The 14,298-nt window shown below is 46.3% G+C and overlaps 1 protein-coding gene across 5 annotated transcripts in view; it reads right to left on the bottom strand.

The window, feature by feature from the left end:
- Nucleotides 1-544: 544 nt before the first annotated feature.
- GPAM (glycerol-3-phosphate acyltransferase, mitochondrial) overlaps nt 545-14,298 on the bottom strand; it is a 33,289-nt gene continuing 19,535 nt past the window's right edge. For all 5 annotated transcript variants that reach the window (XM_040624478.1, XM_040624479.1, XM_040624477.1 and 2 more), the window contains exons 13-21: nt 13,465-13,580; nt 11,939-12,009; nt 10,616-10,880; nt 9,910-10,052; nt 8,511-8,588; nt 7,740-7,880; nt 6,232-6,421; nt 4,960-5,018; nt 545-4,298 (exon numbers count right to left, since the gene is read on the bottom strand). In XM_040624478.1, the coding sequence (XP_040480412.1) occupies nt 4,182-4,298; nt 4,960-5,018; nt 6,232-6,421; nt 7,740-7,880; nt 8,511-8,588; nt 9,910-10,052; nt 10,616-10,880; nt 11,939-12,009; nt 13,465-13,580 (1,180 nt within the window). In that variant the 3' untranslated portion in view covers nt 545-4,181. The remainder of the gene's footprint in view (nt 4,299-4,959; nt 5,019-6,231; nt 6,422-7,739; nt 7,881-8,510; nt 8,589-9,909; nt 10,053-10,615; nt 10,881-11,938; nt 12,010-13,464; nt 13,581-14,298) is intronic.

Genomic DNA, 14,298 nt, shown 5'->3' with positions numbered 1-14,298 from the left:
CCAGAGGGGGCAAAGGGCAAAGTTCAGATAGAGGGTCTGGTGGAGAACAGATGGGACGGTCTTGAATGTCAGGTTCGCAGGCATGTTACGTACCCAAAGGACATGGACAGCAAGAGGGCATGCTCTTGAGATGGCTGCACTGAGTGATTTCAAGGGATCCACAGAAAATAGTCCCGTAAGGAAGTACTTGCCTTACTTGTCAAAAAAGTCAACTACTATTTTTTGAGTGAATACTATGAACTAGTGGAAAAAAGACCTAAAACTTTAGTATATAAAAATATGACAGAAGCACCAAGTTTAAAGGAATCTTTATAGGAACTCAAAGTGTATCTCTGTAATGTGAACATTTACTAAGGAGAGCAAATGCTTGATCAAAGTTGGAGAGCTATGGATCGGTAATAAAACCATGCACTGCAGGCTCACACATTTACACAAGATTATTTCTTATAAGCATTTTAATAAAGTTCTATGTAAAGTCAAACAAGAATAATTGTCTAATGAATTACGTCGGGAACTGTTAACTACAAATGCAAGACATCAAGAATATATTCATTGTTTGGTTTATTAAAACAAAACTACACTTCTGTGCTTCTTACATTAACGGGCATAAAAATCAATCAACGTTTCCAAGTAAGTTTCACTCACAAAATCACGCAGTATTATTTCACAGTACTTTATAGTAATTCTTTTTACAACAATTTAACATTTCTTTGTACAACAGGAAAATAACACCTTCCATCAAGGCATTTCAGAGATTCAGATGTTTAGAAATAAAGTCAAAATTCTTTCAAATGCAATCATTAGTTTGTATTAAACTAGAACGCCAGATGCCAAGTCTCAAGTTCCTAAAAAGAGTGTTTTAAAAAACAGATTTACATCCAAATTAAGTCTTATAAACTTCAATGATAGGTCTTATCATTTCTAAACACTAGAACTATCTGTGGATAAAAATCTGCATTCAGTTGTGCAATATTTTCTTCTAGATCTGAATTAAAATCTTAATTATTTACCCCAGTTAATCCTTGTGTTAATTTTATTACTTTGAGGGAAAAACCCAGGATCATGGATGGCTGATCTCTCCATCAAAGGAAAGAGACCTGACCTCCTATATTACAGTTTTCTGTGCTTATCATCTCCAGGGGGAAACCTACATCCACTAAGTAGAGCAGGTGATCGTACAGAACGCCTGCAAAGTCTGCCTCCCTGCCGTCTCGTATGGTTTTGTCCCCTTACAGAACTATCGAACGTAGCGCTTCCCAAAATGTTTTCCACGGCATACTAGTGAGAGGTTCATAGGGACGCCAAGGGGGAAAGAGGTCCCGGGGTCACAACAGTTTGGAAACGCTGGGTTAAACAGGCTTGGGACTGGCACGCCCTGAGCCTACGCCGAGCTAGAGCACGCTGTATCTAAAAAAGAGGATCCACGTACACATTTACCAGCAACGCATCTTCTACAAAACACCTATGAACGTCTCACAGAACACCGAGATTACGTGGAGAACCACGGGAAATGCTTTTCCCTTCAGGCGCCGGGAAGTCCCACACTCTGCGTCTACATTTCGTGGCAATACCTGATGTATTTTCTCCACTCATCCTCATGACTTTGAAAGACTGAACAGATCTGAGAAGGAGGACTTGGGAGTACTTTCTCTTTTACTAGTTCTACACGTCTCACACAAGTTCCTTCCCTTTGCTTTTCTTGAAATTTAAGGGAGCAAAACATTCTTCCTCTTTTCTGAAATCACTTAGGACATTCTCGGTTGGAAAGCGTGCAGATTCATAGTGCTTATTATTGGATTTTGTTTTTTAATTTGACTCACAGTCTTCCCCTGGAGGGCATGCATTTCAGTTTTACAGAAATGCAGTAGAGTAAACTGTAATAAATTATTTACAAGCACCTAGTTTGTATAATCTTAACATGGAAGCCATTCGCTTTTGGAAAACAGTGAGAATAAATCTTTAAGCAAAACAGTGCTAACTGGAAGCCTTACTGTGATGATGTATGTTTGTCAGTAATGAGGCACTGAAGAATGAGTTGTGCGAAATTAACTCAGGGTCAGCTTGTCTGGATGAGCATAGCTTTGGTTGAGATTTTTCTTCCTTAAAAAAGGTTTTCAAAGCACCAGTTAATTACAAAAAGCATGCATATTTATTCTCACAGTGAGTTAAGTTGCGAGCTAGCAAATCATACATTGCATTCCCCAAAGCATCTGATTATATTTCTAGAAAACGAACCAACAGAAAAGGAAAATAAAGCCAGGGAAGCCACTGTTCCCTGCTCAGGCTGGCGAAGCAGCAGCTCTTAGCGGAAGTCACAGGTGGGACAGCACAGACCACTCGAAATCAGTCCCAACCTTGACTTCCCAGGTAGCTGAGAGAGAACTTGAGCAACCCGTGATCTGTAATCTAGAGGGAGAATGAGAGAGACTAGTGCAGTGACTGCCCGCCCAGGAAAGGAACACCCCCGGGGATAAATAACTCTCCCTGGGTGTTCCCCCACATGCACAGCTCCAGCCAACAGAAGTGTTCCTTCGTCCCCCCGTTTGTGCAACGGAGGGATACCTGGCAGAGACCCTGCTCCACACCAGGGCCGTGACAACACTGACAATGGCTTAAGGGCACGTGAATTCCTATAAAGAACAAACAGATTTTAAACATGGAATTTGAGAAGACTGGAAAAAGCTCACACCAGCACAGCATTATTGCTATGAGTTTCAGACAAGATCCTTCATACGACGTGATACCGATCAGTCCCCGACAGACACAGGATATCCATGAGATACCATTAGTGTTTCAAGTCCAAGCTTATAAAAGTACAAACTTAATTCTCAGTATTTTCCATTCAAAGACTATACACAATATTCGTCAGGAAAAATTCCTAATTCCATAATACCGTGGAGAGAAGGAATAAGCTGTTAGAAAATGTTTCAATATCACATGATCTTTATGAAATCACCAAAATTACAATGAACAGTTATGCTCCCTGCTCATAAGAAGGCACCTACCCATTATGAACAGACAATTTTTCATAATAATTTGCCACTATGTGGCATTGGGTTTAGGCATGTAACCCATACACGTTTTTAGAAAACCATGGTTTTTCCTCACAGCTAAGAATCGCGAACTGCCTCCAACCACTGAGCAGTCGACAGGGCTACCACCCACATGGCACACGGCTGTACGCCACACAACTTGAGCAGGCCCCAGTCACACGGACTGCTGCAGGGCGCAACCTGTACACGGTACGTGAGAGCCCCAGGTCAGCAGCCTCTGGCCACGGCACTTCCCGCTCACGCAGTCTACCGAGAACCTCCCAGAAACCGCTGTACCTGTGAGAGGCAGGTGCCACCTGAGAGGCGGGAAGGGGTACAGACATGAAACAGGAGTTGCTCCTAAATACTTGCTGGTCATTTAAAACTCAATGGCACTTTTTTATATGAGCAGAAGTTCAAAGTCTGTGTTCTGGCCAAATTTACCTCCTGATGTTAACTGTTTGATCCCATTAGCTCTATTTCCGACCTAAACGAATATTGTGTTTTCAGATAGCTCTTCAAACACTTTCTAAATCTGACTGCAAAGGACAGCACAGTGATACCTGGATGTGACACAGATCAGCCCATTCGTTTGTAAAGCACTTTGGGATGAAAGGTGTCCCCTTTAAAATTTAGCTACTATTGACAAAGATAAGACTAAAAAAACAAAACAAAACAAAGAACAGTGAACGGATGACTCAATTATGTTTAAAGGAAGCATTAACCATTAATCAGAAAATATACCGACAAATTATCTGACAGTATTAAGTGTACTATATAAGATTCGGTTCTAGAATGAATCTACATTTTTGTGCCCATCACAGTAACTTAGTCCTTAACGGTTATACTTAAAAGGGAAATCTTTAATAAACTCCAAAATAATTTTTTGAGATTTCACTGTGTCATCTACCGATGACGAGTTGCAAGCAGAGGCCGGGGGCCCCCTAGCATCACATGGACGCCGCCGTGTCATCTCAGAGTAGGGGTAAGCACAGCCCCATGGGGGGGAAGGCACTTGTCTTCCAGCACGTCACAGCAGGACAGGGCAGGCCTGCCCACACGCTGGCACCTTCAGCTCGCGAGCCAGAGGCCAGAGCCCGCGAGGGACTCGTCCAAGGCCCCCCACTTGCCAGAGGTCCTAGGAGTGACCTATAGCACCACAAAACTCAGAATGTACTCGAGGAGCTTTTGCCGGTTGCCCTGAGGTAGAAACGTGCTGCTGAGTTCTAAAACAGACACTCTCTTTTGTTTGGTCTCTTTGAAAACCTAGAGAGAAAGTTGAAATTAAAGACAAACCAAAACAAGAAGATATTTCTGTCCCCAACCCTGACCTGTGTTCTAGACCCCAAAAGGCAGTCAAGGCACGTAAAACGATATCCTGGCTTTAAGTAAACAGACGTGTGGGTGTTCATCAGTAGGGTTACGGATGCAGGTGTGGGGTTTTTTGGGTAGAGTCCAATCAGTGTACTATACTTTAAAATCTGTGTTAGAATAAAGTCACAGAGTCCCTCACAAAGGCCATTAGTACCTCCATGGAATTCCCGTCCCACGTGACACATGGAGTACAGTACACGGGAGGAAACTTCCAGCAATACCGGTAGAAACACAGTAACTGAAAATCATATGGCATAACATCCCTGCCGAAAACTGCAGTAACATGTTGAAACACACTGCCACCTGTTATATGTAAATGGTTTGGGGATGAAGGTGAAAACCAGGACAATTCTGGAACATTCAAATAAATCTGTACTGATGGGCCTCACCTTCAACATGCCTGTCCCCTTCCCAATCCCCAGAAATGTGTTCATGATCAGTCCAGCAGAAACTGCTTTCTCAGGGCCCACCCCAAATGCAGGTGGCTCAAACCAGATCTGAGCAGAAACAGAAGTTAACACATGCCTTCCTACCATAAGCGGTGGGTACTCACCCCGATATCCTTAAACATTTTCACAGCATTCTTCACAAGGCAGTACGTGGCACTCTCAGCTGCAGAAAAAGGATAAAACCTTGTCAAAAGCTGAGGCCCAGCAAACACGAAAACCCCAATGTCCACAGTAAGAAAGTGTAGGAGGCCCTGGAGAGGGTTTGAGCAAGTCAGCAGACTGGGGTCAAGCTCCACTCCGGCCACTGGCAGCCCGGGAGGTCCCAAAGGATTTGCTGTTTTTCTTTAAACCTATTTTGTCATCTTTTAAGGCAAAAAGAGCAAGAAGAAAAGAGAGAGAGGAAGGGAGGGAACGAGAGAAAGGAAGAGAAGGAGAAACACCTACAACATCCATCTTGAAGGATTTTTAGAGAAGCAAACAAGACAGTGGGTAGAATTTCTGTTCAACTGCAGTGACGCATAGACGAGTCCTGTATCAGTGCAACCGGAAGAGCACAAATCCAGAGGTCAGAAAAAAAGAGTGTTGAACCCAGTGTATGCATTAACTAGCTATGCGATCTACGATAGTTTCCTCATCTGTAAAGTGGGTGGCTCTATCTCCAGATGTCTATCTAGAGAGAAATCTAGAACTATATAGGTCTATATATGGAGAGACGTCTAGAGAGAAATTATCTCGAGAGCCCTTCTGGGTCTAAAAAGTCTGGATTCCCAGCAGTTTCAGTCCTAAGCCATCACTGTAGAAAACACTGCTCCCACCTCAGTCGCTCCTCTCATCACGCAGACATGACCGAGCACTGGCCAGAGGCGAGCCCCGGAAACACGCCGCTGCCGGACTGCAGAGCGGCACGCCCCCCAGGAACCACGCGCGGGGCCCACGGAGGCTCTGACAGGCAGCTCTGGGCCTACCTGCCGCCCAGCGTCAATGAGCTAAGGCCCGCACCCATGCGCTCAAACATGTTCGGGGCAACACCAGTCACCGCAGCTCTCGAGTGCAGACACCCCGACTATCCCTCAATGATGGACACAAATAAAATGCAGTAAATATTTATACGGGGGATCCCCATGAAGCAACAAGAGTAAACAAACAACCACGTGGACGAACACGGAGGCCTCCCACTTGTAACGCTCAGTGGAAAAGCCACACACAAGAGTATATAAACTGTATCGTTCCATTTAGAGAACATTCTGGAACAGGTAACAACAGGAGTCTAGGAAGTTAGAGGGCAGGATAATTTCTTCCCAACGGTCTACAGGTAGCGGATTCCCGTAATCAACAAAGCGGAGCTTCTCCGAGCAGCGAAGCAGGGACAGGCCTACCGTACACGGCAACGCTTCGTTCCGTTCTGGTGACCAGGTACTTGTGCAGCTTCTGCAGGTACTCAGGCTCGGGAACCGGACCGCTGAAGTTGTGCACGAAGATGGCGGCGGAGCTGTAGGCCTCCAGCAAAGGCCCGAGGAGCCTCTGTAAGAAGGTGATGAACTGCTGGTGCTCCTTGGACTGGCTCACCTGGGACAGCAAGGGGGGGATGGTCACGGAGAAGGGAGAGAACACGCAGGCTGACACGCAACGTCCTCAGAGCCGTCAGTGGCCAGGCGACCCCCGGGGGAGCAGCCCCCCGCTCGGGGGCACAGACCCTCTGCTGAAAAGGACTCCGGCTTTTGAAATGCGTTCTTTATCGGAGTCATTGTTTTCTACAGTATTTGAGGTTTGCACTCACTGAACAGCTCCCTGGAAAGAAACTGGCCTACCTGAATGACATAGCGTCATCACTGAACACAGCTGGTCCCAGGCTGGACCCTCCCGGGTTTCGCTCAAGTGTGAAAGAGGGCACGTGCCAAGACCACCAAAGTCAGCTCAGTCCTCCCCAGCCCTCACCTCCTGCCACCCCCCACGGCCTTTGGCCCACAGGCTGGCACCGCGGGGAGTGACGGTAGTGGTGATGGGGTGCTGGGTGGCACAGGGGGCTCTCACTGCCCCCACCCAAATCAGGCACACTCGGCTCAGCCCCTCTGCAGGGTAGCAGCAAGGCCACTGCCCCATCTCACAGCTGATCACACCCAAAAAGGCCAGGTGGACTCTCCAGAAGTGACCTGTCCTGAGGCTCTGTGTGTGTGTGTGTGTGTGTGTGTGTGTGTGTGTATCTGGGCTATTATACAGTCATCCATTTAAGGTAGTTGGGGAAAATGGGTCATTATCAGGGACAATCAATCTTTTAAAAAATCTAATCAAAATTATAATCAAATCTAATCAAAATATAATCAAAATTATAAATCAGGGACAATCAATCTTTTAAAAAATCTAAAGTTTCTCCTATGATGGGATTTGTTTTAATTCAAGGCAAAGGGCTCAATGTATGAAATTTGAGGAGGGCTGGCAAGACCGAGCATGCCTCCGAAAGAGCCACCGGCCGTGGCAGCTGAGGAGCAATCCCTGCACCATCCTGGCCTGGCGCGGCCCGGCCTTGCTAATGACTGAACACAGTCCTGCCTCTTCAGGAGAGAGCGCAGGTGCGGGGAAACCAGTTTGTGCCCCAGGCATTCTACTGACGGGGTCGGGAAGGGTCTCACTCGTGGTGGTGTTCATCTTCCCAATCTGCACTTTTGTTTCCTTTGCCACCACCTGTGCCAAAGTGAGCAACTGGGGGTATTCACTCACCTCAAACATCTGAGTGTGTTTATTGGGCAGAAAGGACCGCAGCTGGTCTGTGGGTGCCAGAAATATCACCACGTCTACAGAGGCTCAGTTTCTAAGAAGCTCATTAACTAGGGCAACATAAACCTCAACTCCTCCCTGTAACGTCCACCAGAATTCTCCACCGAAGTACCTTCAGGTAGCAATCTCGCTGCTCCTCACCAAAATCACTGTCTTCATCTTCTTCGTCACTCCTCCAAGACAAAGGCTCAGGAAGCTTCTTGTCCCACTGCTGCTCAGCAAGACCAGGACTAATATCTTCCTGATCATCTTGCTAGGCCAAAGAGATGGCGAACAGGAAATAAGCATGCATGGGCGCACGGACCTCTGCGTGGCTGGCGGTCAGGTGAGCAGCCCCTCTCCCTGCCTCCCTACTCTCTGTTAGCCGTTCACGCTGTCAACCCACCTCCAGTTCCAAACTCAGAGACACTCGGGAAACAGAGCGGAAGGAAAGAAGGAAAGAAAGAGGTAGTGGGGGGAAGCTACCGGACAGAACAGATAAAGACACCCTCACCTCCTCTAAACTGCTGTCTATTTTCCCAGGCCATACTCGCTACACTAAATCGACAAAAATTAAAATCTCAAAAGAGAAAAATGCGCGTGTGCAAGCTACAAGCACACAAATATGTAAAACATCTCCTCCTGGAATGAAAACCCTGGGGTGTCACGGAGTCAATATGTTCTAGACAACACCAGTTACACAAAGGAAACCAAAATATTAAAAACAATCCCAAAAGATGTTTACTCTTCCTATTCTTACTTTTCTCTTCATGTGGACTTGACTACATATTGAATGTAATTAGTGGCTAAAATAATCGGTTGTAACACTGGTTAAAATAATTGGTAGAAAAGATAAGAAAGAGCAAACTAAATAAAGGCAAATGAAGGAAAGCACTCCTCTTACCTCTGCCACTACCAGAATGCCATACTGGATAAACCTTCCCACTGTTTCATGGCAAATTTGGTAAAACGTCTGGCAGGGCTGAAAAGAAAAGGCATTTCAATATAAATGTCACTGACCTTTTCTTTTTTTTTTTTTTAAGATTTTATTTATTTGAGAGAGAAACAAAGCATGAGTGGGGGCAGGGAGAGGCAAAGAGAGATGGAGAAGCAGGCTCCCTGCTGAGCAGGGAGCCCGACATGGGGCTCGATCCCATGGTCCTGGGATCATGACCTGAGCCAAAGCCAGATGCTTAATGGACTGAGCCACCCAGGCGCCCTGTCACTGACCTTTTTATAGACCGAAACCACTGTACGAGGTAACGGCCAAATGCTTCCATATCAACTACCTGGTTCTACTGCGCAAGTCCAAAGATTCCCCAGGCCCACCCTCCTGATAAATGCATGGTCAAGGGCAACGCCCAAGAAGAGCCCTTGTTGTGTGTCTGGCAGAGCACCCAGTGCCACACCACCCGCACAGGCGCCCTGAGCACAGTCTCTCCCACAGTAGAGCAAGTCCTCAGAAGGGCTGCTCATCAGGCCCCTACCGCCAATTTCTTTTCCTTCGTAAGACAGTTTCTCTGCAAATGCTCCCTTACAGTAAACACTGTACATAGAGGTGGTGCAGGAGGAAACAAATATTCAAATAACTCAAAAATGACCCAGGAAAAGGACAATCTTGGGAGCTCTGTCCACCCATCCCAACTCACCCTGTGCCCCAAGGTTCATGCAAAACAGATTCCCCAACAGGGCAACAATATACCATATGCAAAGAACGCTGTGAGGACCATATTCACAATACAGGTACGCACAAATGTCCCAGGACACATTCAAATAAGTGAGAGTATTAGACTTTAAATAGAATATGAATACTATTTGCTGATGATTTTGAGGAAAAAGAATGTATTGCTTAATACGTACGCCTCATTCTGAATGTCTAGAAGTGCTTGTATATAACATAAATGCTCATGGGTCCTGCTGAGCCTTAGTTTTCCCATTTGTAAAATGACAAGGGCTTGAACAGATGATTTTTAAGACTGTTTCTGGCTCTTATCCTCTGGGCCTGTTAATTATTTACAAGCCTCTGACCCAGTGCCTTATGTATAATAAGAGCGCAGTAACTATGGATCTGACTCACGGAGAACGTTGAACAACCTGTCCTATCACGCCTCGTAACTACATGATGTGTTCAGTGGAGCAGTGACCCCAGTAGCAAACAAGATAGCATACCGGCCTGAGACTCGGGGGAGAACGTAAAGCTTCAATAACACACCATTCTCTGAGAGAAAAACAAAAGTGGCTTATGTTTCCATAAAAATTCTCAAGAAAAAGACCACAGGCAACACTGAAGAGTCTTCACTTACGAGCGATATGGTGCCTTCATTAGACAGCAGGTAGCACAGGCTGGCGGCCTTCCGCACCAGCTGCTCCTGGCTGACCAAGCTGGGGGACGGCCCCGCAGGCCCTCCCGAGCCCCTCTTGTTCAGAACTGCGTAAAGGCTGCAGGCTGAGGAGAGAACAGCATCAATGAAGCCAGCAGCCTTACCGATCCAAGAAAAACTTCAACTGGCTCAGAAAACTTGGATTGCCTTACTAGACCGTGAACACATCAAAAAGAATTATCTGCGTTCACTGGAGAAAACTGTCGAGTAAATCCCTTCAGGATTCACTCCTCGTGATTCCATGTGATCCCACTCCATCCAACCCCTTCCTCAGGGGCTTCGGTCCCTCCCGCTCTCCTTCTCCTCTGTTCCCTCTTCATCGCCTACACGCACGGTACTGCCATGTGTACGTCTCGTCCCACTCAGGTTCCCAGCTCCTGACAGCAGAACGCCTCCCCTCTCGTCCTCAGTAGTAAGTGTAATACTATGCACGGCAGCTCAGTAACTGCTCACTGATGGATAAATGTAAACACGAGCTAGAGTGATACAAAGATTACATTTCCATTTGAAAACTAAAACTATAGCAACACATCCCCTCCAACGAGAGGCTACCATCCAAATCGACAGACACCACTATGTGCTTTAGGCCCTTTCTCCCCCCACGAAGCTACTTCAGGGCAGGCCGCACCTATGATGGCCTCCATGATGAAGACATGGAGCACCCCGTTGCTGTAGAAGTTGAGTTCAAAGACTGACGGGACAGTTGTGCTGGGAGTAATAAAAAACTCATCGTTCCTGCTGGTGTGCGTGATTGTGACACAATTTCCCAGCAGCTGTATGGCGTGCATGACTACATCTTCGGAGTTTCCTGAGAAGCCCAGGTCAAAATCACGAGCCAGGACTTCCTCCTTCATCACAAAGAAGTCCTCCACCAATGTGGAGAGATCAATTCCCTGGAGAAACAGACAGAAATGGTCTCACGACAGTGGAAAACCTGCCTCCCAAAAGGCCAAGACGCCATTCCGAGGATTTTATTTCTTGCCTTGGCTTTCCTGCAGCCCGCTGTTGCCACAGAGAGAAAAGGGGCCAGAATATTAGGACACAGGATGTCAGAAAACTGGTGAAAAAAGCTGGTCCTCCAGAAAGTCAAAATATTCACATCCAGAGAACGCTCTGGTCACAACACATGACAGGAGCATGTAAGATCACAAAGGGCAGAAGAAGCCATCTAAAAGAAAGAAGTGCTTATGTTTCAGCAGTAATCCCCCCATTTTATTTTTTTTTTAAATGACTTTATTTATTTGAGAGTGAGAGAGAACGAGACAGCACAAGCAGGGAGAGGGAGAAGCAGATTCCCCACGGAGTCCCAGGACCCCAGGATCATGAGCTGAGCCGAAGGCAGCTGCTTAACTGACTGAGCCACCCAGGCGCCCCAATTTTCCTCATTTTAAATATTTATCTGACAACCACTTACTTGGTGCTTACATATATATGTGTGTGTGTGTGTGTGTGTGTGTAAGATGTGTGTACATAAGTAGTATGTACATGTATGTATATCTATGTGTGTACACACACATGCACACGTAGGCACTATGTTTGGTGTTGAGAACACGACTGTGAATGGAACAGATGTGGTCTTTGCCATCACAGCACTTAGACGAGCGCATGAAGGGAGTGTGGCCCTAAATACACGTCAAATAGCTGTCATCAGCTGTCAGAACACTTACTGCACGTCAACGCAACAATATGCCTTCTTTACGTGAACTATGTTACTCAAAGAATGTCCTACTGTCGTCTGTGTTACGCAGTCTGAGTTTTTTTCACGCAGACTCCTTCCTCCATCAGGTCTGTAAGCTCCTGTGGGCAGGTGCTTGGCTTACGTTACTGCTCATCTCAGAAGCATAAGCCAGGCCTGGGCCATGTCCAGTGGCGAACAAGCGTCTGAGCAGCTGCCGAGGCATTCCCACGCGCCACCTCCCCCCGCCCCCCGCAGGGGACACCGCACACGTACCTGCCTGTGTCTGTAGAGAAGCAGGCAGGCCACAATGTGTGTGGACATAATGGCACAGGACTTGCTAGCAGCTGGAAGGCGAACACAGAGCTTTAGGTTACCTTTTTTCAAATACAGCTGGAAGTCTCTAAAAGTACCTAAATCTCAAATGGGAGTATTTACAACTATAAATACCTCTACATCTACCACATTTCCTGTAACTAGAATTTACCAAAAGGAAATGACAATGTGACACCACGTTCCGGCCCACAGACCCTCATTAGAGATCACGAGCATCACTAGCAGAATCCCGCCGAAGACAGCTCCGCTTCGCAAACAGGCCAGTGGAATTTAGTTACCGAATGGCCAAGGGACACCTTCACGGAAATACCCAGACCCGAAGGAGAAGCCTGTCCTGGCAGTTCTACGGGGTCTCCCCCTTCTGCGCTTCTGGCTCCGGGCTCTGGCAGCCGCCCCTCTACTGCTCTCTCCTGCGGGCAGAGATGCCGTCACTCCAGAGGTGCAGTGGGAGAAGGGGCAGATCTGAAGTCAGAAAATCTGGGCTCGAGTCTAATTTCTACACTGCCTAATTTCATAACTTGGGGGGAGATTACTTCAAGCCCCATGCCGCAGCTTCCTCATGGGTAAGATGAAAATGCTGCCTCGTTCACCGGGCCGAGGAGGAAACGACCCACCTGCCAGGTCCGAGGTACGGAGGGAGAGGACAGAAATACGTTTGAGAATTACTGTAGTCCACAACCCAATACTCGGAATTTGTAGAAAATTAGAATCATATAAATCAAATAAAAGAACATCTATGGAATAATCTGAAACTAACACACCGTGTGTGAATTTTCTGATAGTGAATTTGTGAATATTTCATTCACAGTTAGTGTTGTCTCCAGTGTTTAAAAAACGAAAAAAGTCATAGCCATTAAAAAGAATATTTATAAAGAGTTTTTTAAAAAACATGAATAAATATTTGTGTTATAAATGGAAAACAGCACAATACAAAACCATAAAATAACATTTTTAGAGACCAGACGGCCACATCCCTGGTTATCTGGGTAGAGAGACACAAAGGGATGTGCTTAAGAAAGCACACCCCAACCTCCCGTGAAGCAGGAGTAGGAACAGCTGGAGTGGCAGGAGCCAGAGGAGGTGAGGAAGTCCCCACGACGGGGCCTCCGGGAAGTGCTGAGGGTCCGGCCCGCCTAGGAGGGAGGCTCAGGGCATGGCAAGGAGAGCCCACCTGGGCTGCGCACCAAGGGGCCAGCCACTGCCACAGGATTCTGAAGCAGTTCCTACGACAGGGCACATGTTGGCATCCGGGACTTCGAGAAAGCTAGTTCTGCGCGTAACTCACTCTGCTCTGGCTCACTGGCGCCTGAATTAGCTGCGCGCACCTGTGCCCCCGGACGAGCGCAGGACACGTGTGTAGGAGGCACCGGAAGGGAATCTAAGTCCAGCAGATTCCACAGGCAGTGCGGTGCCCTGCGCCATGCTGGGTCTGAACGGCAGGACGAAGGGTTTGGTACCGTACTTACTGAACAGAACGTGCTCAGCCAGATTCGCAATCAGTCTCCTTCGTAAGGCGTCGTCTGTCGCATTTCTGGACTCATTAACGGACGTGTCTGCACCTTCGTCAGCAGCATCACTGGGTCTGAAAAGATTTTTTTTAATTAGACTCTACAACCACACTCTTTTCTTTTTTTTCTTTTTTAATTTTTTTTATTACATTATGTTAGTCACCATACAGTACATCCCTGGTTCCTGATGGAAGGTTCGATGACCACACTCTTTTCTAAGCAAACTATCTAGAACTAAGGTATCAATGTCTTAAATACTTGCAATTACTACATAGTCTAAATTTAAACCACAGATAGATGATTTCTATGCACTGTTTTCCTCCAAAATATACCTTATTTTATCTAAGACATTTTCCTGACCAAAAGATTTTATTGAGTTACGATTAAATAACCTATTGGTACATCACCCCCAAAATCCACTGGCTGAAAAAACTACAGAAAACAAGATACCTCATTTTAAAACATTTCTAACATTTTGACACCTGAACACATTAGGGGAAGGGCTTAATATTTGATTTCTCTAAGTTACCATTCAACTTGAATTCTGGAAAACGTACACGGGAACACTCTTTTATACGCTGCACTTACGGTTAAGATGCATCACCTAAGCTACTACCAAAAGGAATTCAGTTCCAACATTCAAAAGCAGAAATCAGATAAGAACTCCTAGCTGATTCATACGATCAAAAAGATGTTATAACTCCAATAATCGAAAACCTCCGGACTAATATGCAAACGTGTCACTTCACTCTCCTGTACCGGACACCAAGAGAAAAGTCACCCAAAGTGAGG

This window comes from Ursus maritimus, unplaced genomic scaffold (genome assembly GCF_017311325.1).
Source record: "Ursus maritimus isolate PB19 unplaced genomic scaffold, ASM1731132v1 scaffold_7, whole genome shotgun sequence".
Lineage (NCBI taxonomy): Eukaryota > Metazoa > Chordata > Mammalia > Carnivora > Ursidae > Ursus > Ursus maritimus.
The sequence above is the reverse complement of the archived record's forward strand: the minus strand, read 5'-3'. Positions and strand labels throughout refer to the sequence as shown.